This window comes from Harmonia axyridis, chromosome 3 (genome assembly GCF_914767665.1).
Source record: "Harmonia axyridis chromosome 3, icHarAxyr1.1, whole genome shotgun sequence".
NCBI classification, from domain to species: Eukaryota; Metazoa; Arthropoda; class Insecta; order Coleoptera; family Coccinellidae; genus Harmonia; species Harmonia axyridis.
In genome coordinates this window covers 27,787,947-27,809,722 of record NC_059503.1, presented here as the reverse complement: position 1 = coordinate 27,809,722, position 21,776 = coordinate 27,787,947, and the positions used below count along the sequence as shown (strand labels likewise).

Genomic DNA, 21,776 nt, shown 5'->3' with positions numbered 1-21,776 from the left:
TTAGCACAAAAAAAAGAGTAAATCAATAAATTCCTGGAAAACCGCTAGAGATAGGGATAAGGAATTTTATACAATAATAATCAAACTTTCAGATTATTATACACATCATACAATAGAAGTATTGTTGAGTATTTCTCTGTTGTGTGGTCGCCGTCATATGTCCACTCACGTCTCCTATCTCGAGAGAATTCAGATTAGATTCCTATATATGTGTGCTTTCAGATTGGGTTTTTCATCTCAGGGCCTTGACTATGATACAGTAAGGTCCTCTATGCGCTCGTCCTCTTTATAATCTAGGTTTTCTTATTTGGATTTGTTGTTTGTGTTCAAGCTGTTGAATGGGATGATTTGTTGTCCTGAATTGTTGTACAGGTTAAATATTTATGTGTCGTTTAATACTAGAAGCATGATGATTTTCTAACAGGAGAGGTCCCATGCCAACTACCGTAGATAGTTCTTTTTTCATCTCGTAATGACGCTTTTTAATGTTATCTCTTCTCATATGAACCTGTTTGGAATCTCATTTAACTGTTTCAGAATTAATCGTTCTGTTTTTAATTTTACTGATGTATCTTTCAATTGTTATATTGTTTAGTTTTTATTTTCAAATGGGTTGTACCGTTTAATGCATTGAACAATGCTCATGTTCATAAATAATCAAAGAGTCAACACCAAACTGAAAAAACTAATAATATAAAGGGGGTTCTATTTGAAATATCAAAGTTGTTAGTATTTTTTTATATAAGCTGCAACATCACAAGCAAAGAAAATATCTTGTATTGCTTTCGATCGAAAATATTTTCATCGCTGCGATTTTCCAACAGTGGTTCCAACTTCCAACTTTTCAATAAAATTGTACTTTCCGTTCTCCATAAAAATCCAGCATTATATTGACCGTGGCCCATCCTGTACATAAGGACCAGGTGGAATTTACATAAAATTATTATGGTAGTATTATGTAATTTATTGGAGAACGAACTAGCTGAACATTGGTAGGACAAGATTGTATTTCTTTATCAAATTAATTCCACATATGACTGAACTCTGTTTAATGAAACAAAAAAATTAGGAGTTACCAGGGTGCCCTGTAATATAAGGCTGGATGCCGGCCGAGTAGGAAATGTATGGAATTTACGTCTTCCTATTTTCAAGGAATTTTGCTGAGTAATGTTGTGTACAACACTATAGTGTGTTATGTAAGAATTATGCCTCATTATTTTCAATATAACCCAATTCAAAATTAAAATACTTTCTTCACCATAATAGATCAAGATTTGGCAGATTATTTGCACCATATACATTTATTTATAGATCAGAAAAATAAAGATTATTATTATATATATACCCATACACCGAAAGGTATCAAATGGGATACAGATTATATATATATATATATTATATATATTCTATTTTTAATCTAAACTGAGCGATAAAAGTTCCCAACTTGAATTTAAATCAAGCAGTTTCCATTCTTAGGAAATGCAAATTAATTATGCAGGAGCCCAACCTGAATAAAAAAACATCAAATATTAAAGACGATATATTCTAAAAAACTAAATTATTCATTCATATTATATATGTACAATTTAGAGTGACTCGCATACATTACATCAATGAACAATATTCAATATTTCACAAATCAAGATTAAAAAACCTAAAATCATGGTAAACACCTTTTCTTCATTTTTCAAAGAACAAGTAAAAATGTATAACAATATTGCTTTGATAATTGAAATAACAAATTACGCATAAAACGATTAGTGAATGAAAAAAAATTCAATTCATAATATAGAATTTCTTGCAAGAATCAACATAATCTTTCTGATGAAATATTTTCAAATTCAATTGAATCACTTCCAAATAATAAAAATAAATGAATGAAAGTAAAATGACGTCGCTCATCAATTAGATTAAGATGGCACTAATGACTACTTATCACAAATTATCATTTTGGAAAGTCTTTATTCTGAGTAGGGAAGCCTTCGGTTAAAAACTGAAATTATTGTTCGGGTTATTGATCTATAATATAAATACATATCCCTACTAACACAGCGCTTTCTTTGATTCACTCTTAACCTATAATGTAATGTCAAAAAGTTAGGTTACTTGGTAACCTATCATTCAGGAGTTCTAATATTTCATAGCTAATTTTTACTATGCCCTTATGCAGATCTAAAGACATGGCACATAATTTGGCTAGACGTGGAAATATAAAATAAGCTTCTTTAAGCAAGTTGAACTTGCAATTCCGATATGTCAGTCATCTCTTCTGTGAGCTCAACATGCTCCTCTTCCTCATATTTTGTTTCATATTGGGCTTCAATTTCTTGGGATTCCTGGACTGTAGATGGCATAGAAGTGTTGGAGTCTGTTGTGGTGTTGACAGTTTGGGTCTCTTCTGTAGAAGATGTTGTCACTTGGGGCTTGGTACGACCGTATTTTTCGTGGATGTTTCTATGACGCTTGAGAGCGAACCTGAGAAATAAATAGCATGAGGCATACATGAAAGAAATTTCACCAAAAAAAAAACTCACCTATCTGAGAACCCCACAGCACAAATATCGCACTTGAAGGGCTTTTCTCCTGAATGAACTTTGGCGTGGTTTTTCAGATGCGTTGCTTGATTAAAGCAAGAGCCGCAGATGTCACACCTATAGGGTTTCTCGCCGGTGTGAATTCGCCTATGGTTCCACAAAGTTGAGTGACGAGCGAACTTTTTCTCACATACCTCGCAGACGTAAGGTCTTTCTCCTGAGTGAATGCGCTCATGGTTCTTAAGATGGGGAGATTGAGAGAACTGCATGCCACAAACATTACATCTGCAAGAGATAAATTCTGAAATTTAGGTGAAATGAAATGTAATATTATCATATAAACATCATTCCTGTACTCTATTCATTTCTTTCCAATATACCAATTCGAAATATTGAACTTGGGTAACAGGTTGATAATAAATTGTAAGGTAAGATATTAAGGGCACTTTTAAAATAAGACCAGAATTACTAGTCACTTACTTTATATATTAAAAGTTACTCTAGCCTGAAAGGACAGAGTTGAATTTAAATTTATAGGAACTCTGAAAGTATACATTAGGAGGTGGGAGAAAATTCAATACTGGCACTCATTGTCCCAAGAACAAACACATCTTAGTAGGTAATTATTAGATTTTTAACATATAAGAATCAAAAAATCAACTTGAAAATGGTATCCATCATAAATAAAACCATAATATGGCCAATTATTGAGTATGTTCATTGCCTATATTAAATTGCAGGAAATCAAAAAAATTAACTTGAAAATGGTATCCATCCATCCATTTTATAAAACCATATTGTGGCCAATGGTTGAGTATGTTCATTCCCTATATCAAATTGCAGATAATCAGTATTGAATATTCTGCAAGGGTGGTAACATCAACACTAAGAATAATTACTATGTTGAGAGACAAGTATTCTTCATTCATGATGAGCTGAAGGACTTAGGTCATTGACTGTTGTTAATTTTTATTTATCATGTACGGATAGTTATTATTAGAACCTTATCAGGTCCATCAATCTGAAATATCACAACATATTTTACCTATAGGGCTTCTCTCCTGTGTGTATCCTGGAATGATTCTTTAGGTAGGCTGCTTTCGCAAAAGCCAATCCACATATGTTGCACTTGAAGTTTTTCTCGCCTGTATGTAACCTCTTGTGTGACCATAGTGAAGAATACCTACTAAAAGATCCTGCAATGACAATTATCAATAACAAGAACTTTTCACATTTAGTTCAAATTACCATTGCAAATGTTACAGTGGAATGGTTTATCCACGTTGTTCTGTTGGTTTTTTGTACCTCCAATGAAGATGATGCCGCTTCCATTGCATTTAGTGCATTTCATGGCGCTTGCAAAACCCCTTCTCTTCACAGGATGGTTATTTTTAACACCAATTGGGATAGTGTTCTGGGTCCCTGTGTTTTGAAATTCTACAATCAATCAATGTGTCAAAAAGAGGTTTTTTCCAAAGAGAATTAGCTGTGTGTAAGAGCAATGTTACATAAAAATTAGTATTTTTTAAAATCTATACACAAAAAAAAAAGATAAAACAACAACAATGAAAATTATTGTTCAAAAAAACGAATAATAATGATCATTATAGGTGTTTACTGTACTAAATTCTAGGGCAGAAAGACTAATGGCCAGTTGCACCATTTGCCTAAACATTGATTAAAAATTTAAACGTTGATTACTCTACGATTTCTCAAGAGAAATCAGAAATTAATCAATGTTTAAATTTTAATCAATGTTTATACAAATGGTACAACTGGCCCTAAAGCATATAAATAAAAACTGTGTTGATATCATTCAATTAATGCTCTGAAATATAAATAGATTCAGAAAAGTGAATTATGTGCTTTTGTCTGACAATCTAAGAACTATTTTAATCCACATGTAGTCTTTTAAATAAAAATGTTATACGATGTGGATCATTGAAGTATAATAATTAATTAACTAGTTGATAAACTGAATTTGTATAGGTACACTAATAAGTATATGATAAAAAAAAGGACTAACCAAGATTTGTAGTGGTAGTCTGTGTACCAGTGGACTCCTCAAACTTAACAGTAGAGGTGTCAGGTGCAGTCGCCACCACAAAGATCTGAGGTTGTATTGCTTCAGCAGATAGGCAGCTCTCACACTTGACTTTCATGACAGCTCTCTTCTTGTTGTTGTCCTGGGGCAGTGGAGCTCCACAGCTCTCACAGTTCTTAATTTTCAGAGTGTTTGGTTGAGCTTGAGTAGTCACTACCTGTGTAGTGACCACCTGTTGGGTAGCTCCATGACTTTGGATCTTGTGCGTCTTAAGTTCTTGCTGCGTAGCAAAGGTCAGTCCACATTCCTCGCAAGAAAACCTAATACGATCGGCTGATACAATCTGGATCTGAGTTGCTTGTTGTTGTTGCGGCTGTACCTGTAACGTGATTTGTTGTGGCTGCTGGATCTGACCTGTGAAAAATTCTGATTGGAAAACAATTAAACAAGGTAGTGAGCGACAGGCAATACTACTTTTTTGAAGATCGCAGTGAGAAATCACAAAATTATATACTTCTGTCTGCCACAAGAGTTAAATAAAAAAAATTATAGTGAATAATGGAATCAAAAAGAATTAATAAAGGGGTAAAATCAAGGTGAGGTAGATAAAGTATCAAAATGAGATAGATGAAGTAGAGGGAATTGTAGTAACAGAAGACAAGAAAGTGACAAAGAACAAAGGGATCCTCTCAGTGTGAACATTCGCTTGATCTTAATTATACTAAATTCTACCTTGATCTCCTTGCTGATGTGTTGTCCTCTTATGGTGGTTCAATAGAGAGAGGTGGGCGAACATGAGGCCGCAAATCTCACACTTGAAAGTAATAGTGTTCTGCGTCAGCGACATCTGGTTAACAAGGGCATAATTATAACTAAAGGGCTGAGTTATATAGCACTTATCATCCGACAGCTGGGACATGTTGACTGTGGAGTGCTGTGGTTGGGTGGTGTTGGGGGTGATCTTATGAATCATGTTAACATTGGCGTAACAGAAGGATGGGAAGCTCTCCTTTTGGGTGCCATCCTGGTTCTTGTCTTTGTCTGTTTGCTGGGGTTGCTGCTGCTGATACTGAATTTGTGACTGCTGTGTAGTTATTGCGTTAGGGTCGAACATTGTTGGCCACTAGTCTGAAAAAACAATTTATTAAATATAAGAAATAATAATGTAATAATAATAATATCCTTTAAACGCAATTTTAATAAATAGTTGATTTGAAGACGAAGTCCTACAATATTTTAATGCAACTTTTCTTTGTTCCCTCAGATAAACGCAAAAGAGATTTATTTTTTACTAGATATTTCATCTTGTAAGTTCTTGCTTGCATAAAATCTACTTTACACAGAAATACATAATTGTTTCTTCTTCACGCAATACCTTATAAATTAAAAAATTCAATTCACAAACTTATATCTTTCCATTAGCATTCATGGGTTGGTTCTATTCTATATGTTGGGATGTAGTTTCAGCATCAATTGGAAATACTTATTGCAAAGAACTGCTGTGTTTTTTTTTAAGGTAAGTAACAGTAAGAACTATGACAAATTCTTTTCTATTACAAATTAAAGTTTGAGTTTATTACAATTTTTTTTTTAACTAGCAATCTGCTGATTAGGATTTTTGAATTTTACGCATCTTGATAGTTTAAGGGGGCAAATAAATTCTCTAAAACTATTCAGAGAGTTCATTGTTTAAAAAGTATCTAATTACTTTAAATTACTAAATTTTTTCAAGAATTAAATGTTCATTCAATAAATTTATAAAATTAACACCCTGTTCAACTATCTTTATATATTGATCTTGATGTTTATAATAAATCAATTTGAAATAAAGAAATGATTCCAAATATGTACTCTAATTAGTTTTCATAATAAACTGAGCAAATACCTATTTCATTAGGCCATCCCTTGATGAAACAATCGATTCATAGAGAAAATGAAAGTACAATATTCTATATTCTTTTGTATCAGAGACAACAATTAACAATTAATGTTTGTATTAAAACAAATGTCAAATAAGGAACGAAACGAAATTTTCATGAGCACATAATCTATTTCCTTAAATCTACAAATATTCTTATATTACTTTCACTATAGGATAACATTCTTTATTCCAGTCCAAATAATTAAAAAAATGACAATTAATATCAATCCCCATTCTTCAATTTGTTATGTTATTCACTAAAGTATAAAATTTGTAAAAAACCAATACAGAAAAAGTTCTGAAATAATATTATAGTAAGCAATAACTTATAATGAGTACGCTTAAAAGCCGGTTGATACAATTTCCTTCAAGGTTTTAAATTAATTGAAAAACGGCTTTCGTAGATATGGGTGCGGTTGTTAAAACGAAAATTAATCTGTAATCAAGCGAATAATGGATTTCGACAAATTTTTCCAAAAATTTACTTCCTCAGAATTTATCTCTTTTTACAAACAAAGACGCTGATAAAGTTGAAATGAAATAAGTGCAGAACAAAGAAAACCATTTACCTACCTCCTCTATCACTAAAACGCTCCTCCAAGACGCCGAACTCGATTTGGGAAAAAAGATAGAATTTTCGATGTGATCCTGTATTCTGATGTCGAATAAACGTAAATCCGGGCTAGTAAGTGCATCACCCGTTCAAAATTTTGTAGAAAACGGCGTAATTTTGGAGAAAATTGGGGAAAACAACTTGTTCTATCTCACTTTAGAAAATGGCGGACATAGTCATAGCCATCTTTGTTCCCCTCGCCGTCAAATTTTCTAGGAAGCTTAGATGCATTGCGCCAGCGCATAACCTCTAATTTCCGATTTTAGTCGAAGTAATGTGAAGTAATTGCAATTTAAAATAGATTGATTATCTCACTTTCCAATAGCCACGATCGTCTGTTGACGTCACAATCTAACGTTTGATTCAATTTTGAATTCCAGAATTATACAACCCATGACATCATTCCTAGTACAATCTGATATCGCTATTTCCAATTAGAATCCTACCGGAAAATGTATTTGTACTAGGGAATTTTTTATTGACAAAATTGTTATAATCATGAAATGGAATACACGGAAAGTTGACAGTAAATAACAATGATAAAGAAATTATTATACCCAGAAATTATTCTATTCCGCATTTCCTACGAGCCTAGAAATTCAGCTGTTCCAAAAAAAATCCGACAGTTGATCCAAATATAAGAAATACTTCAATCAACGCCTATATCCAATAAAGAAAAAATTATAAACATAAAATCTAGATATTAAGTCACATTTTTCACTTGCAGTGAAAGTTGAATTGATACCTATTTCTTCTCGGAAATTCAAACAATAAATTCTAAATAATATTAAATATAAATTGTTTTCATTGAAAGAATTGTAATATTCATTATTCTTTTTTGAAATGTAAGATGAAACAGAATTAAGTAGGGATAAAAAATGAAATCGTTTTTTTTCATAGCTTTCCTGCAAATAATAATAACAAACATAACGCTCGTGTCCTAAAAAAAACCTTAATTCTTTACAAATATAGCCTGTACCAGGAATAAATCGAATCAAAAAACTTCACCTATGAATCGAATCGAATAATAATTAATTAAACAGGTCTTCACAGCTGTTTCACGGTCAAATGGAACAGCCGTATATGATTAGTGATATTTCTGGTGACTTTTGCGTTTGCCCCAAGTCAGTGAAGGTTGAGTGTGTGAGGGTTTGCAATGTCGGATTTAGGAAGTGGAGATGAGGGTTCAAGTTCGCAAAGTAAGTTAATAAATTTACAAGAATCTATTATAGGCAGATTACCTATATGTTTTTCCCTTATCTCTGTTGAAATCTCCACGAAATTCCGATTGGATGCTGAAATATCTGTCCTGCAATTTTGACAACTGATGCAAAATGGCGATACTTCAATTGTAATCAAATTGAAAACCGTAATTTCTCAGGAAATCATGGCTAATGATTGATTATAAAAGTGTATAATAATGGTTTATCAAAGATTGGTTCAATACTCAATTGATTGAAACGATTAATTAGGTCAGATTAGCCGCAAAAACTGCAATGTAATGTGGATTGTCGTAGGCTCTCAATGACCTTGGATAATGTTTGTTAGGTTGGCTTTCTTAGGAGCCCATACGTCGAAATTTTCGAATGTAAGCCTTACTGCAAAGAATGATGTTTTCCGAGGATATTTTTCGAATTTCTTTAAATTTTCGAATGAGCGGATTGAGAAGTCGGTGAAATCGGTAGATTAGAAGATATTCTCTTGGAAAAATATCCTTGTTAATAACTTGACTCGTTTAACTTGTAGAATATCATCAAGGTATGGAGCAAGGGAGCAGCGACTACGATCCAGGTTAGTATTTCTCGCATTTCTGCTTGATTCATGATAGGATTTTTCCTCAAACATAGATAAACCGCTAATTCTCTATCATGAATAAATTGCGATTACAAGAGTTGCGCCAAGATCACCATTTTCATCAATGAAATTGTCTTAAATATGAGTCATGAGGATTTCTTGGAATCAGTGCACGTTTGCTGGCTACAACCTCTGAATCACTTCATCTCATTCAGCATGTAGAGTTTCGCGCCGGTAGTGTCGCCTTCTTTCGCTCATGAGTGTGTTTTTTGGTTCTTAATTACTTTGTTCTTTTTTGTAATTGACACCAATATGCAGTCAGAGTGGCCCTTTGAGAGGATCCAGTATTGGAAGGACCCCAGTATGGTTTTTTCACGATATTTTTCGTACTAATTGTTCCGCCGGCGGTTGTGTCTTTATCTGCTGATTCCGGTATTTTTTGTAGGTCCCCAAGCACATGTGGAGCAGGAATTGGCGACTAAAATGCTCCAGATTCAGAGCAAGCGATTCTATTTAGATGTCAAACAAAATCGGAGAGGTCGCTTCATTAAAGTTGCAGAGGTAAGTTGTGCTATGGAAAAGGTAATGAATTTATTATACATTTTTTCATCTATTCAGATTGGAGCAGATGGACGGAGATCTCAGATTTTCTTGGCCTTATCTACCGCCGCAGAGTTCAGGGATCACCTGTCAGCTTTCAGCGAATACTATTCATCATTGGGTAAGCTTTCATGGCATAACGTTGCGCCGTTTTTACTAAAAAAAAAATATTGCAGGGCCTCCAAATCCTGATAATGTACCCGAAGATGGCAAGTTGAAAAGCGAAATGATGATGAAAGACAACCGCCGCTACTATCTCGATCTGAAGGAAAACGCAAGAGGACGCTTTCTACGAGTCTCCCAGACCATCACTAGGGGCGGGCCCCGTTCTCAAGTCGCCATACCGGCACAAGGGATGATTGAATTTCGGGATGCACTCACAGATCTCTTGGACGAGTTTACTCAGGTGAGGAATAGGGTATTTTTAAATTAAGGGATTGTAGAGCATGAGTTTTGATTTAGAACATTTTCATGGGTTAGTTTGTTCTTTTTTGTACTTTCCTAAAAGGAGGAATTTCAAGAAGCATCCCCTGTATTTTTTCAAATTGTGTCCTCTGACATTCCACTTTATTACTATAACTTTTTTCTCATTTAAACTTTTTTCTTATTATAGGACGAACACGCTTATAAACACGACCTGCCTGAAGGCAACCAGATGCATGTTGACAACAAAAACTTTTACTTTGACATTGGCCAGAACAACCGTGGGGTGTACATGCGCATCAGCGAGGTAAAAACGAATTTCAGGACCGCCATCACCCTACCAGAAAAAAGCTGGCCAAGGTTCCGAGATATACTAGCCGACTATTGCGACAAGCTGAACAAACCGCTGGGCGGTCAGGGTCAGTCTCAAGGGATCGGTTCAGGTCCCGGTTCGGATCAGCACACAATGGTGAGTCGACGGGGCGACGGATCTCAAGAAAGGTGCTAAATTTTCAGATGCATTTGCGCAGAAACTGTCAATTCATTAATGTGTGATGAAGAAATTCAATTTCCGGATAAAATAATTCGATAATATTTTGTAAGCGATATTCAAGTTGTCCCAAATGAAAAAGTAATATTAGTGTCTCCTTTAGACTTGTCACATGTTTGATTCTTTACCTTTACCTCTTCTGATTTCTTCATTTATTTTTCTGCAATAAAGAGGTAAGATTTTTGTAAAAGCATTGAACGAATAGAAAAACCCTGAAAGGTTATCTGCATTTGACAGCTTGTACTTTGCCGGCATACTGTGCCAGAATCTTTGGGATAAGATTATCAAATGTGCCAACCAAACAATTGTTGTCTGATAGAGTGTATATTAGGTGTAGATCTTTTAAAAGCGGAAGATAAGTAAACCAGAATTGAAATTGAGCGGAATTAAGCATACAAAATATTATCGACAAATTTCATTAGTTTATTTGTTACTTTATATTTCTTCAGTCTGTAAATAATTGATGCAAGTGAATGTTACTTCACACAGGATTAAAAATTCTTGAAAATCCACAATGAAATCCAGTCAATAATCGAAACCTCTGTTGCTTTTAGGTTGGAAACAATACTCAGCAAGACAGCGGGACAAGTTTAAAGTAGGCGTCTCTGCCATTTTAGACTATTAGATTTATTAATATAACAAATTATAAAATTGGACAGTAGTGCCATCAGTGTCTTGTCCAGTTTGTGCACTTGAATTATCCAGAAGGTAAAAAAACAAAAATATAAAAAAAAGGGAATGGGCATTGACGAGACCCTAATGGCAAAATATTTGATTCGACAGTTGGTTTTCAGAGCAGTGTTTCAAAACACTATAAATGTTAGATTCTCTATTATATGTTGAAAATATTACAAAAAAATGAATTGTTTATTTAGCTGATTTTTAAGTTGTTAATATTTGGGATGGATCTGTGTAAGTTTGAAATGAAAAACATGGAAAATCAATAAGGGCACCACAATAGTGTTTTCAAAATTAACAGATTTTAGAAAAGTTTCTAAAGAATTATCAATTAGATGTTATATTTTGATTTTGCATATATTTGATCGGTTCATATTTATGATGTTTCTGTGATGTTAAATTATTTATGTATTTATAATAAAGATCTTTTATTTATTTATATATTTTAATTTTTTTAATACACTTTCATCGTCAAACAAAATTATAATACCACCTCTGGTACAAGATACAATAACCTTATTTATTATTTTGTTTCTTGTCCTTGATTTGTTTTGTCTCTTATGTTAATGCTTTCTGGTGGCGGCGTAAGATGTGTTTTTATAGTACAAAAGAACTACCTCTTCAACTGCCAACTGTTTTGTATATGAGCAAAAGTTTAAATTGAATTTGAAGCTGAATAGCTTCAGAGCTAAGTCGTGAGAAGTGTTGAATTTTATTGTTCTTGTGTTGTTGAAACGTTCAATGTATATTTCTGATTACTTGAATTTTTGAATATTTAGTTTCAAAGCTACTTCAGACAGTTACAGGGTGACCCATAAAATGAGAATATTTGAAATATGCTGTTGATTAATTGTAAGAATACAATAATTGTTTATTCCTTATGCATCCTTGAATATTAAGTTTTTTTTCAATATTCCCTTCTAAAAAGGTGTTACTGTTAGGCACTGAACAGATTTGATTTGTATCAGAAATTCTAAAAATGAAAGAACGAGATATTTATTGAATATCTTCATGTGATATGTATCTTTTGTTGTGGATAATTCAAAAAGTTGATATGCCTAGACAAGTGGTGCCCGAAAAGGACAAGAAGTTTTTTGAAATATTAAAAAACAATTCATAATTTGTGAACGATAGAATTCAAAGAAATTGTGATTTACAAAATTCATTTAAGTTTGACAAATTTTGCATCAAAATTTTATAAACAAATTGAAATATATATAATAAAAGATATATTTTTGTTTTTCCAATTATAGAAGGAACACTATGTTATGTTCTTTTTCAATTTTTGTTTCTTTTATTGTAGTTGACTAGTCACTATTGATTTTTATATAAGATCATATTATAAAAAGAGATTGAATGTTTGTTTGTTTAAGTAGAGTTTAAATAGGTTTTTGGATGTTTTTAAGGAGTATCTTGGTATTGATTACTTCTGAAGAGAACCTCGTTTGAAATAGTTAGCTACGAAGAAGACAACTTTTAAAATTCTTGCAGTAATCAACTTTTCGAAATAATTCATGAAAAGATTCTAAAAAATAATTTCTTAATTATCTATATAGTTTTGACTTAAAAAAAAGAAATAAAATCGGTGATAAACAAAAAATTGTCTTCTTCAAATTTGTTAAGAGCAGCCTAAACAAACATTCAATCCGACACTATTCTTTCCTTGTATTACTCTAATATAGCTTTTTAGTGATAACAAAATGATAAACTAAAATTTAATGTTGCGAAGATGAGATTTCAGTTATTGGAATTTTTGATTAAACATGTTTTTTCTCATAATCATCAAATAATAGACTTTGATTTTTCAATTGAAACACTCTTATGAGGAATTTAGAGACTATTTAGTAGAACCATCAAAAAAATTCCCTTTGTAGATAGATTTGAGGATTTTGTATTTTCCTAAATTTTTTCCATTGTTGATTTACCTTACCATACACATAACGCGTTTTTTAAAGTGGTGAATTCGCAAGAACAGTACCTACTGATGGAGATAGAACAATTGGAAACATTTGAATGACTACTGTTGAGATATCTTGCATTTTACCTTATAAGGAAAAAATTTTCTTAATATCTGCACAAATTCGAAATGAGAAAGATATATTTTATATTGTCGTCATCAATAGATGGCTTTGAAAATTCCTAAATAATATTTCAGAAAGTAAGAAATTTATGTATTCCTTATATGTTCAATTTATTATCACATTGCAATACATCGCAAAATTAAGCTATTGATGAATATAATGTAAAATTAACTTTTGTTATAGCTAAGGTAATGTGTTTCTTATAAATATTGAGACTAGGTGTTCCTTTAATGTAGGGTACTGTTGAAAGGAATTATTTATAATTACAGTGGAAGGAAAGCTTGAAAACATCTTGAATATCTTTATTCCATTTTATCCGCTTTACTAATTTTTATTGCAGCTGATTTATAACCCAATTACAAAAATCGTAATTATAAATGATTCTATTGCAGCTATTTTGTGGTGTTAAAAATAGAAGGTACGAATATGTTAGTTTGAAGTTCGAAAAACACATTAAATTCACAGATAACTCGGCAATTCTAAGAATTGTCCAGATAAGTCGCTTATGTTTCTACAAACGAGTATGTTTTTTTAAGAATTATGTTACGACAAATAAAAATTTATAAAAATAACCTGAGTATCAATAATCCTTTCAGTGATTCCAGTATATACTCATTTCACATATTTCAATAAAATCACAAATATTTTGAATCCCTTCTCAATTCATCAAATAACATCTGATCCGACTTGAAAGATAACCTCAAAATGATTAGTGGAAAGTTGATTTTGAACTTTTCGTTAAAAAGAAATTTCTTCCGAAATACATTTTTCGTATCGGTGAACAGATTTGTATCCCAAACAGTAATAAAAAATGATGCTTCTGAAGAAAAAACAACTCATTTCGGTTTCCAACAGGTGAAAGAAAGTGAAAAAACCGAAAAAGGTATATTTCCGCTTTTCCGAATATTGCATATATTCATTGAGTAATGAAATAAGATACATTTATACTCAATAAGATATCATGAATTTTTTTTAGTTCGTAAACTTTTCGAAGATGTTGCCTCAAAGTACGATATAATGAACGATGTCACTTCTCTAGGAATACATAGGATATGGAAAGATATATTTATACATCGATTGGCCCCTACAAAAAATACAACTTTATTGGATATGGCCGGAGGAACTGGTACTTCTAATATCTAATTTGAAAAATACAACTACTCAGTTGAAATTTTTGTAGGAGATATAGCGTTTCGATTCTTAAACTATATAAAGAGTTCCAAAAGTGAAGCTGGTTGCCATGTTGTTGTTTGCGATATAAATGAAAACATGTTAGAAGTTGGGAAAGCAAGAAGTAAAAATTTGAACCACAACCAAAATGTTATCAGTTGGAAACAGGCAAATGCAGAAAATCTACCATTCGAAGATAATTCCTTTTCAGCTTATACCATAGCTTTTGGTATAAGAAACATGACTCATATTGATCAGGTTTTGAGGGAAGCTTATAGAGTTTTGCAGCCAGGTGGTCGTTTCATGTGTTTGGAATTCAGTCATGTTAATAATCCACTTTTGCAATGGTAATTATATGAATTAGTAATATTCCCAATGTATCCAATGCATTATTTTAGGGTATATGACCAATATAGTTTTCAAGTGATTCCAGTATTGGGACAAATAATTGCAGAACAGTGGAAACCTTACCAGTATTTAGTTGAAAGTATTAGGCAGTTTCCAGACCAAGTAAATCATTTGAATAATAATTTTGTAGAAATTCAAACTCATAATAAAATTTTTAGGAAAAATTTAAGAAAATGATTGAGGAAGCAGGATTCAGAGCCGTTACTTATGAAAATTTGACCAATGGAGTAGTTTCAATTCATTCAGGATTCAAGCTTTGATAACAAGAATAGAGAAAATAAAATGTATAGAATGTAGGTTTATATTCATACACAAATATGTCAATTACATCACACTTTCCAGTAAGAAATCTTAAATATAAATATAAGTAATGAAACAATGGTGGTGAATTTAGCAGTTATCTACCTCTCCCCATATTACCTTGCTGAGGCTGCCAGCCACCTCTTCCCCCTCTTGTAGGAGGCTGTATACCCCGACCCCTTCCTCTTGCAGCTGAAACAGAAAATATCTATTTTAAGCACAGATAATGTTTTACTTGCATATTATATTTAATGTTTTTATCGTTACTCTCTCAGGCACTTTCAAAAATTGTGAGTTAGTATAATTGCTTGTATTATTAGCTTTGGTACTGTGCCTCCTTACCACATTTTAAGCACACCACTCTTACTGATTGGCCAATAGCAAACAGAAAACATATTCTTTTGACTGGTGCTTACACACCCAACCTACACAGATTACAAGACTGAAGCCACAATCAATAAGTCAACTCTATTCAATTCATATATCTCAAAATTTTTAATTTTAAAATAGTTCCTTTTTTTTACCTTGAGCTCGCAGTATAGCACTTTTTCCCCTACCAGCAGTGCCTGCCTTTGTCTGTTTCTTAAACATAGGGGCATTTTTCAACATATCCGGTAGTATAAGGAATCTTATTTTGGATCCTCTAATGTAAACGTTTTCCAATTGGGAAACTCTACCATCCCTGTAAGTTACTGATATTTGGGACATTTGGCAGTTCATATTGTCTTCGGCTTCTATTAACTTGCCTCTATAAACTTCACCTGTAATAGTTTCACAGGTGACAATATGGCCTTCAGCTTCATGAAGAACTTTCAGTGGTACACCGATAGACATCTTAGTTCAATCAATGTGCCAAGGTTGAGAAAAAATTAAGATTATTTGAGTTTTTTCGAAACGTTAGAAAAGCGGCTAGGAACGCTTACAAAAGATTATGTGAGGTTATGTAAAAAAGCACAGAGCACAAAAACATATTCTTCTTTAGGTATTTATTTTCGACCATAGATAAATATTTTCTGTAATCTACTGAGAAAAAAGTAAAAAAAAAGCAAAATATATTCCAATAACTTTTTAAATAAAAATTATTCATAATACATGTATTTTATTCGATGTTTTCGCCGAGTATATTTTCCTCTTAATAGATTTTGTACTTTTTGGATATTCACTCACAAACCTTAAAAAGACGCTAATTAATTAGAGGTAAGATGTATTAAAAACACTATACTCATTAGTTTCATGTGAATAACTGCTTTGATCCGAAGTTCCAACTAAAAAATTCTTGTTCAATACATTCAGCATTAAGTCATCAGACAATGTATCGTTCACAATGCCATCGAAAGGTTCAGTTTTCAAATCCTCTAAAAAAAATATTATAACCACTCAAATTCTTGAATCATTGCAAATTTATACCTCTAGATATTTCTCCTTTTTCAAGTTTGTACTCTTGCAACTCACGATCTTTCTTCTTGAGTAAATCACTTAAAAGGCACTGTGTTTGCTCTAATTGTAATATAGTTTGTACCATAGGCAATGTGACTTCACTGAAAAACTGAATACCTATTTGGATTTTAAATTATTGATTTCATCACGCACCTCTTCCTCTAGTTTCGTTAAAATGAATTTGAATTTAATGTTGTATTTCATTTCTAATTCTGAAGTAATCATGAGTACCATACTATCATCTTTTAATACAGTATTTAGTTCTAAAGCCTTATCAATATCATTCATCATTAAAGCCACCGACTCTTTGATGTTCTCGTTGCTCTCAAACAATGGATTCATTTCCTATAGAAGTCTACGTGTTAAAAATACTCAAAACATATTAATTCATCTGTTTACTTTAAATCTGCATAAAATATCACCCGATGAAATTTCTTCCCTCCAAACTGATTTCAAATCACTTATTGTTAGTATGAGACTGCTCGCTTTAGATATCACTTTAGAAATGAAATCCTTCTTCTCAACTTCAAAAAATTTCCACATATTGATATTTATAAATTGAGAAAAGATGAGGTTAAGAGTAACAACAACAACGTACAGCCATAGACTACAGCACAGAATACTAATAGACTACAGTATTTGTATTAACATCCATAAAAAGAGAGGAAATGTGGCATTTGACATTTTCAAAGGTTGTTCAAAGTATGAAGTCTAGTTGTATGTTTCAGTTGTTCTGTGGTGTGGGTCAAATTGCGACTTGATACTTGTTTGGAAACATGTCTAGTTAGCATGGGATACAAATTTTATTTTTGTTGATATAATACTATCGTAAACAAAAATGGATGAAGATGAAGAAATAAATATAGTTGGCGATCCAAATTTTTTGAATTGCGATTACACAGTCCATCCACAATGGTTGTTGGATAGGCCTAGTACAAATCCAGATTGCTGGTATAATAATTCGACCTCCAACAGGAGTCGTGAAGATTCGGACCAGGAACCCATAGGTCATATAACTACAGAAAATTCTATAACTGATGAAAGTGGTTGGACTGAAAAAGAAAAAACATTGTTAGAAAGAGGTATTGAAATCTTCGGAAAAAGCCCTCTCCGTCTTTCTCAATTTATAGGAACAAAAACACCTTCAGAAATCAAGTATTACTTGAAAAGTTTTTATATGGAACTTCATCCAACACATTTTGTTAGAAATTCAGTTAGAAAATTGAGTGATGACTTTTTAGAACTTGAAAATATTCTCATTGATTCCCAGATACCCTGTACAAGTGAGCAAATAGTTGAAATTGATATTCAAAATGAGAATATAAGAAAGAGAAGAAAAATTAATACTTCAAAAGAGATAGTAAGAAATAATATCAAAATACCTAGTCATAAGCAACAAAATTCTAAATTTAATATAATTCCGAACAAACAAACAGTAGAGTCAGGCAAAAGTAAACTTGTAAATAAGAGTATTTCCAGAAAGAATATCATAAATAATGATTCTAAAAGTAATAAACTAACAGATTTGAGCCTAGAAGGAGAAATTGTTTACATGAAAAAGACTTCCGAGAGTTCAGATTCAGATGTAGAAATAGATATAGAGGATAAATGTGAAGATAATAATGTACAAAAAGATGCACAACAAATTGTTATTGAAAAGACATTGAATGAATGTTCACCCAATGGTGAGAGTAGTGAAATTAAAGCTGAGAATGAAATGAATGCATCAGATGATGCAGATATTTTAAATCAGTTATCTTCCTTAGATATTCCCAGATTTGAAGTGAAATTAGATAAAAATATAATATCTGGACTGGAAAAATTTATTTTTAGTGAGTTTTTCACCCATAATATAAGTATTGATGAAAAATCTTTGGAAAATTATTTGAAACTGAGGAATCACATTATATTTTCTTGGACCTGCAAAAAACCAAATTATTTAACAAAAGGTGATATACAAAAAGGATTTAAACCATCTGTAAGGAGCACTTTATGCAAGATTCATAATTTTCTAGAACAAATTGGAGTGATTAATTATGGATGTGGGAGAGTTAGATATATCAGACCTATGCACAAAATTTTCAAGAATACAAAAATGGAAAATGTGCTGAAAAACTCCACTCATCCTAAACGATTCAAAAAAAAGTTTTTACACAATGGTGAGGGGGGCTGTACAGTTAGTCATGGGGCCCATGGAGAAATTATAGAAACTACAGTGATCAATAAGGATCCTGTAAACCCAAAATTGAAAGCAGTGAAGAAACAGCCAACTTATTTGATTCATTGTAAGCCATTTTCTTGTGACTATAAATACAAGGTCAAGTTGCATTTATCAACCTTACTTCTCATGGATTTTCATGCTCATTCTGCAGTTAGTGAAGTAATGGGGCTTATTGGAGGTACATGGAGTCAAAGCACCAAATTGTTATCTATTACTCATTATGAACCTTGTAAAAACCTGGCTTCCTCTACTACTCATTGTGACATGTGTCCAGTGTCTCAGGCTGAATCTGCAGAGAGAATACATGATATGGAATTAAATTTGCTGGGTTGGTTCCATTCACATCCTATGTTCGCCCCAGAACCCTCACAGCAAGACTTAGATACCCAGAAGGGGCTGCAGAAGTGGATTGGAAATGAGAAGCCTTGTGTTGGCATTATTTTGTCGCCTTTTAATAGGCCTACAGCTCTAACGCCCTCTGACTATCGATGTTTGATTGTTGACAAACTTGAAAATGATGAAAGGCTTTTACCTTATAAATTTAAGGTTGAAATTGTATCAGAAAATTTCAATTTAGATAGATTTATAGCAAATGTTTCCAGGATCTATAACTTTGTAGTTGTGAATGGGGATTATGTCGATGAAAAATATGGAAGCAGCTTCCAACAACCTTATGTGCATGATAAGAGTATGACATTTATGGAAAAGTTTGTTTCAAGTGCCAGATTGACTTTGGAGAGGTATTTTTCAGAGCAGCTATGCCAGAAAATTGTTAAAGGCATAATCAATGTCTGTAATAAGCCAACCTAGTTTAGTCTAAGATTGTTCTTCTCCAAATGTTCAAAGTTACTGTTATATGAAATTTAGAAGTTCTAGATGAAATAAAGGTTTTAACAATTTGAATAATGCAATTTTTCATGAACTTCCACTAGAGAGAATGAAGTATCATTTATTAACATGTTCACTACGATCAAAGATTTTGCCCATTTCAAATTATGTGCAGTACATGTCCTCAGGAACACCTGTGTAAAATTTCGTTTGAGTTCCATTTAACCAATGGGATATCATGGGCATCAGAAGCATGTATCGCGATAATTATTCAAATAAGTAGAATTTTACCTTTGATTCATGTGGAACAAAGAAAAAACAACCTATTTAGGGATAACGGGTATTGCTCTGGAGTAATATGTTTATGTTTTTGCCACCGCACTCAGGCTAGCTGCACACTGAGGGCTTCGTAGCCTAGCACAGCAGAGCGGAGTTACTACAGATGAAAACTATTCCGGTGCTCTGCCTGCATATTGAAAGTAGTGGAGCCTAGCACAGCACAGGGGAGAAACACCGCAACTATAGAGGAAAACTAATTTATGTGATCCAAATGAGCGATGCGCGCATATTGCACATAGATAGTTGTTTCTGTGTGTTTTGGTTAGTTTCTCACCAAAATATAGATCCAGCCACTCAGTTAAACTTAATTTTGGATTCGGAATTAGAAAATGTTTTGTTTTTATATAGTTTGCCCAAAATTCATAAAAATTCAATATGGAAAGAAAAATGATTATTTGAGGAGGTAAAGCACCTTATTTTCGCGAACCAATTTCAATTATATATATATATTATTAAAAAACCCAATTACCATGAAAATGGTGTAGGGACCAATTTCAATTAACAATTCCATTTTCATGAAATTTAACTTTTAACTGTGCGCACTCCACAACTGTCGTAGGGCAGATAGAGTATTCCGTTACTACGTCCAATATGCGGCGTTTTATTCATTTTGTTACAAAATCCTCTACTAGGCTAGGCTCTGCTGGGCTGGCACAACACGTGTCGCAGTAAATGTGTTAGTAATTATTTAGACTCCTTAATATCCTAAAATACTACTACATATTTGAAAATTCAATGCAACAATGGCTTAGGGTTTACGAGAAAATCCATGCAGGGATGAAAAATTTCTGCATGAAGGTACAGCTCGCATATATTTCACTAAATGGTGCTTTTGAAATTATCAGCAATTATAAATAAATATGCAAAATTCTTATATCTATCAAAGGTTAGAATGCTCATCGAAAGTAATATGCTTATATTTATTTTGAGAACTGTATTTATTACTGTAACTATGAAATATATATCAGATGAAAAATAAAGAATAAAATCTAATTAAAAAAGATATAGATCCTTAAGCTCCAAGCTGTTTATATAAAAGAGGAACATAATCATCCCATTGGGCCTGATAAAGGTTTCCAGCAACAGGTTGTCCTAGGTTGTATTTTGCAGCAAATTTCTTAATAGAAAAGCAGCCCCTTCCTTCAGCAGAGTTATTAGGAAGCCTTTTTTCATCAAAATCAATTTTACCATTCTGCTTGTAGACAAGGAAGACATATCTGTGCAGTCCTGTGCCTTGTGGGGGTCCTGAACCAACATAAGCTGATAGCGTCTCTCCTTTAGACACATCATTTCCTGGTATATTTCCAACTAGCCAGTGATGCCATTCGCGATATTGGGGTTCCTTTCTAGAAGGAGCGTCTGGATCAGTCATGCATAGGGTATAAAGAGTGCTTGAGTCTGCTGCCCATTTCACAGTGGGAACATCTTTAACTTGGGTCGGTGCTAATTCATTACCAAAGTCAACTTTTACCCCGCTAGGATAAGATATTTCTATGCCTTGGTCGGGGACCACATCTATTACATCAGGGACTACTTCGTGCTTTTCCATGTTTCTTAACAATTCTTTAGGGGCGACTAGACTAAATTGTCTACGGAAAATTTGAATGCCGGTACGAAAGCCTGAACGGGAAGCAAACATTGTGAAAAATCTCGGAAAATGTCCTGGTTATCTACGTACCTGAATCCACTGATAATAAGCGTAATTTTATTGCAAGATTCAAGGTCTAATGTATGTAGTCTATGGTGATTCGGGGTCAGTGATTGTGAAAATTGACCTTGAATGATAAAAACTAAACAGTTTTCATAGAACACTCGATATTCCCAAAATATCCGAG

The 21,776-nt window shown here is 32.8% G+C and overlaps 7 protein-coding genes across 20 annotated transcripts; 3 read left to right on the top strand and 4 right to left on the bottom strand.

Annotated features, from left to right (window-relative positions):
• Positions 1-1,527: 1,527 nt before the first annotated feature.
• LOC123674875 (zinc finger protein 723-like) lies at positions 1,528-7,362 on the bottom strand. Of its 7 annotated transcripts, none has more exons than XM_045610008.1 (7): positions 7,073-7,362; positions 5,311-5,706; positions 4,561-5,004; positions 3,783-3,956; positions 3,580-3,730; positions 2,535-2,819; positions 1,528-2,475 (listed from the first exon to the last, which is right to left on the bottom strand). In XM_045610008.1, exons 2-7 carry the CDS (start codon positions 5,690-5,692, stop codon positions 2,226-2,228), a joined length of 1,686 nt encoding a protein of 561 aa, XP_045465964.1. In that variant the 5' UTR covers positions 5,693-5,706; positions 7,073-7,362; the 3' UTR covers positions 1,528-2,225. The 7 variants fall into 7 exon arrangements, with proteins under 7 accessions (XP_045465964.1, XP_045465958.1, XP_045465965.1 ...); XM_045610002.1 differs by having other exon boundaries at positions 3,783-3,971; positions 7,073-7,358; XM_045610009.1 differs by having other exon boundaries at positions 4,561-4,992; positions 7,073-7,349.
• Positions 7,363-8,161: 799 nt separating this feature from the next.
• Positions 8,162-11,592, top strand: LOC123674878 (transcriptional activator protein Pur-alpha). 6 transcript variants are annotated; one of them, XM_045610014.1, is made up of 7 exons: positions 8,212-8,311; positions 8,859-8,903; positions 9,352-9,467; positions 9,525-9,627; positions 9,683-9,912; positions 10,120-10,398; positions 11,034-11,592. In XM_045610014.1, exons 1-7 carry the CDS (start codon positions 8,269-8,271, stop codon positions 11,076-11,078), a joined length of 861 nt encoding a protein of 286 aa, XP_045465970.1. In that variant the 5' UTR covers positions 8,212-8,268; the 3' UTR covers positions 11,079-11,592. The 6 variants fall into 6 exon arrangements, with proteins under 6 accessions (XP_045465973.1, XP_045465972.1, XP_045465969.1 ...); XM_045610012.1 differs by having other exon boundaries at positions 10,120-10,430; XM_045610017.1 differs by lacking the exon at positions 8,859-8,903 and having other exon boundaries at positions 8,162-8,311.
• Positions 11,593-11,732: 140 nt separating this feature from the next.
• Positions 11,733-15,197, top strand: LOC123674880 (2-methoxy-6-polyprenyl-1,4-benzoquinol methylase, mitochondrial). Its single transcript, XM_045610018.1, has 5 exons — positions 11,733-14,121; positions 14,215-14,364; positions 14,419-14,755; positions 14,807-14,918; positions 14,975-15,197. Exons 1-5 carry the CDS (start codon positions 13,944-13,946, stop codon positions 15,074-15,076), a joined length of 879 nt encoding a protein of 292 aa, XP_045465974.1. The 5' UTR covers positions 11,733-13,943; the 3' UTR covers positions 15,077-15,197.
• On the bottom strand, positions 15,102-16,075 carry LOC123674885 (small nuclear ribonucleoprotein Sm D3). Its single transcript, XM_045610027.1, has 2 exons — positions 15,641-16,075; positions 15,102-15,308 (listed from the first exon to the last, which is right to left on the bottom strand). Exons 1-2 carry the CDS (start codon positions 15,948-15,950, stop codon positions 15,214-15,216), a joined length of 405 nt encoding a protein of 134 aa, XP_045465983.1. The 5' UTR covers positions 15,951-16,075; the 3' UTR covers positions 15,102-15,213.
• Positions 16,076-16,167: 92 nt separating this feature from the next.
• Positions 16,168-17,160, bottom strand: LOC123674883 (non-homologous end-joining factor 1-like). Its single transcript, XM_045610025.1, has 5 exons — positions 16,953-17,160; positions 16,707-16,898; positions 16,524-16,662; positions 16,339-16,471; positions 16,168-16,287 (listed from the first exon to the last, which is right to left on the bottom strand). Exons 1-5 carry the CDS (start codon positions 17,094-17,096, stop codon positions 16,200-16,202), a joined length of 696 nt encoding a protein of 231 aa, XP_045465981.1. The 5' UTR covers positions 17,097-17,160; the 3' UTR covers positions 16,168-16,199.
• Positions 17,161-17,246: 86 nt separating this feature from the next.
• On the top strand, positions 17,247-19,677 carry LOC123674873 (histone H2A deubiquitinase MYSM1-like). 3 transcript variants are annotated; one of them, XM_045610000.1, is made up of 2 exons: positions 17,247-18,502; positions 18,569-19,677. In XM_045610000.1, exons 1-2 carry the CDS (start codon positions 17,392-17,394, stop codon positions 19,582-19,584), a joined length of 2,127 nt encoding a protein of 708 aa, XP_045465956.1. In that variant the 5' UTR covers positions 17,247-17,391; the 3' UTR covers positions 19,585-19,677. The 3 variants fall into 3 exon arrangements, with proteins under 3 accessions (XP_045465956.1, XP_045465957.1, XP_045465955.1); XM_045610001.1 differs by having other exon boundaries at positions 17,247-19,320; positions 19,377-19,520; XM_045609999.1 differs by having other exon boundaries at positions 17,248-19,677.
• Positions 19,678-20,860: 1,183 nt separating this feature from the next.
• On the bottom strand, positions 20,861-21,776 carry LOC123674884 (phosphatidylethanolamine-binding protein homolog F40A3.3-like). Its single transcript, XM_045610026.1, has 2 exons — positions 21,620-21,776; positions 20,861-21,561 (listed from the first exon to the last, which is right to left on the bottom strand). The coding sequence occupies exon 2, from the start codon at positions 21,488-21,490 to the stop codon at positions 20,954-20,956; it is 537 nt and encodes a 178-aa protein (XP_045465982.1). The 5' UTR covers positions 21,491-21,561; positions 21,620-21,776; the 3' UTR covers positions 20,861-20,953.

Bases quoted from the DNA above. Each gene is read 5' to 3' on its own strand.
- LOC123674875 (XM_045610002.1), bottom strand. From the start codon at position 5,692: ATGTTCGACCCTAACGCAATAACTACACAGCAGTCACAAATTCAGTAT. The intron at 3,731-3,782 runs GTAATTTGAACT...TTGTCATTGCAG, and splicing joins CCACTGTAACATTTGCAATG to GATCTTTTAGTAGGTATTCT. The intron at 2,476-2,534 runs GTGAGTTTTTTT...TTTATTTCTCAG, and splicing joins GCTGTGGGGTTCTCAGATAG to GTTCGCTCTCAAGCGTCATA.
- LOC123674878 (XM_045610012.1), top strand. From the start codon at position 8,269: ATGTCGGATTTAGGAAGTGGAGATGAGGGTTCAAGTTCGCAAA. The intron at 8,904-9,351 runs GTTAGTATTTCT...TATTTTTTGTAG, and splicing joins GAGCAGCGACTACGATCCAG to GTCCCCAAGCACATGTGGAG. The intron at 10,431-11,033 runs GTGCTAAATTTT...TGTTGCTTTTAG, and splicing joins GGCGACGGATCTCAAGAAAG to GTTGGAAACAATACTCAGCA.
- LOC123674880 (XM_045610018.1), top strand. From the start codon at position 13,944: ATGATTAGTGGAAAGTTGATTTTGAACTTTTCGTTAAAAAGAAATTTC. The intron at 14,365-14,418 runs GTACTTCTAATA...AAATTTTTGTAG, and splicing joins GGATATGGCCGGAGGAACTG to GAGATATAGCGTTTCGATTC. The intron at 14,756-14,806 runs GTAATTATATGA...GCATTATTTTAG, and splicing joins AATAATCCACTTTTGCAATG to GGTATATGACCAATATAGTT.
- LOC123674885 (XM_045610027.1), bottom strand. From the start codon at position 15,950: ATGTCTATCGGTGTACCACTGAAAGTTCTTCATGAAGCTGAAGGCCAT. The intron at 15,309-15,640 runs GTAAAAAAAAGG...TTTCTGTTTCAG, and splicing joins TGCTATACTGCGAGCTCAAG to CTGCAAGAGGAAGGGGTCGG.
- LOC123674883 (XM_045610025.1), bottom strand. From the start codon at position 17,096: ATGTGGAAATTTTTTGAAGTTGAGAAGAAGGATTTCATTTCTAAAGTG. The intron at 16,899-16,952 runs GTAAACAGATGA...AGACTTCTATAG, and splicing joins ATATTTTATGCAGATTTAAA to GAAATGAATCCATTGTTTGA. The intron at 16,288-16,338 runs GTATAGTGTTTT...CGTCTTTTTAAG, and splicing joins TATTCACATGAAACTAATGA to GTTTGTGAGTGAATATCCAA.
- LOC123674873 (XM_045609999.1), top strand. From the start codon at position 17,392: ATGGATGAAGATGAAGAAATAAATATAGTTGGCGATCCAAATTTTTTG.
- LOC123674884 (XM_045610026.1), bottom strand. From the start codon at position 21,490: ATGGAAAAGCACGAAGTAGTCCCTGATGTAATAGATGTGGTCCCCGAC.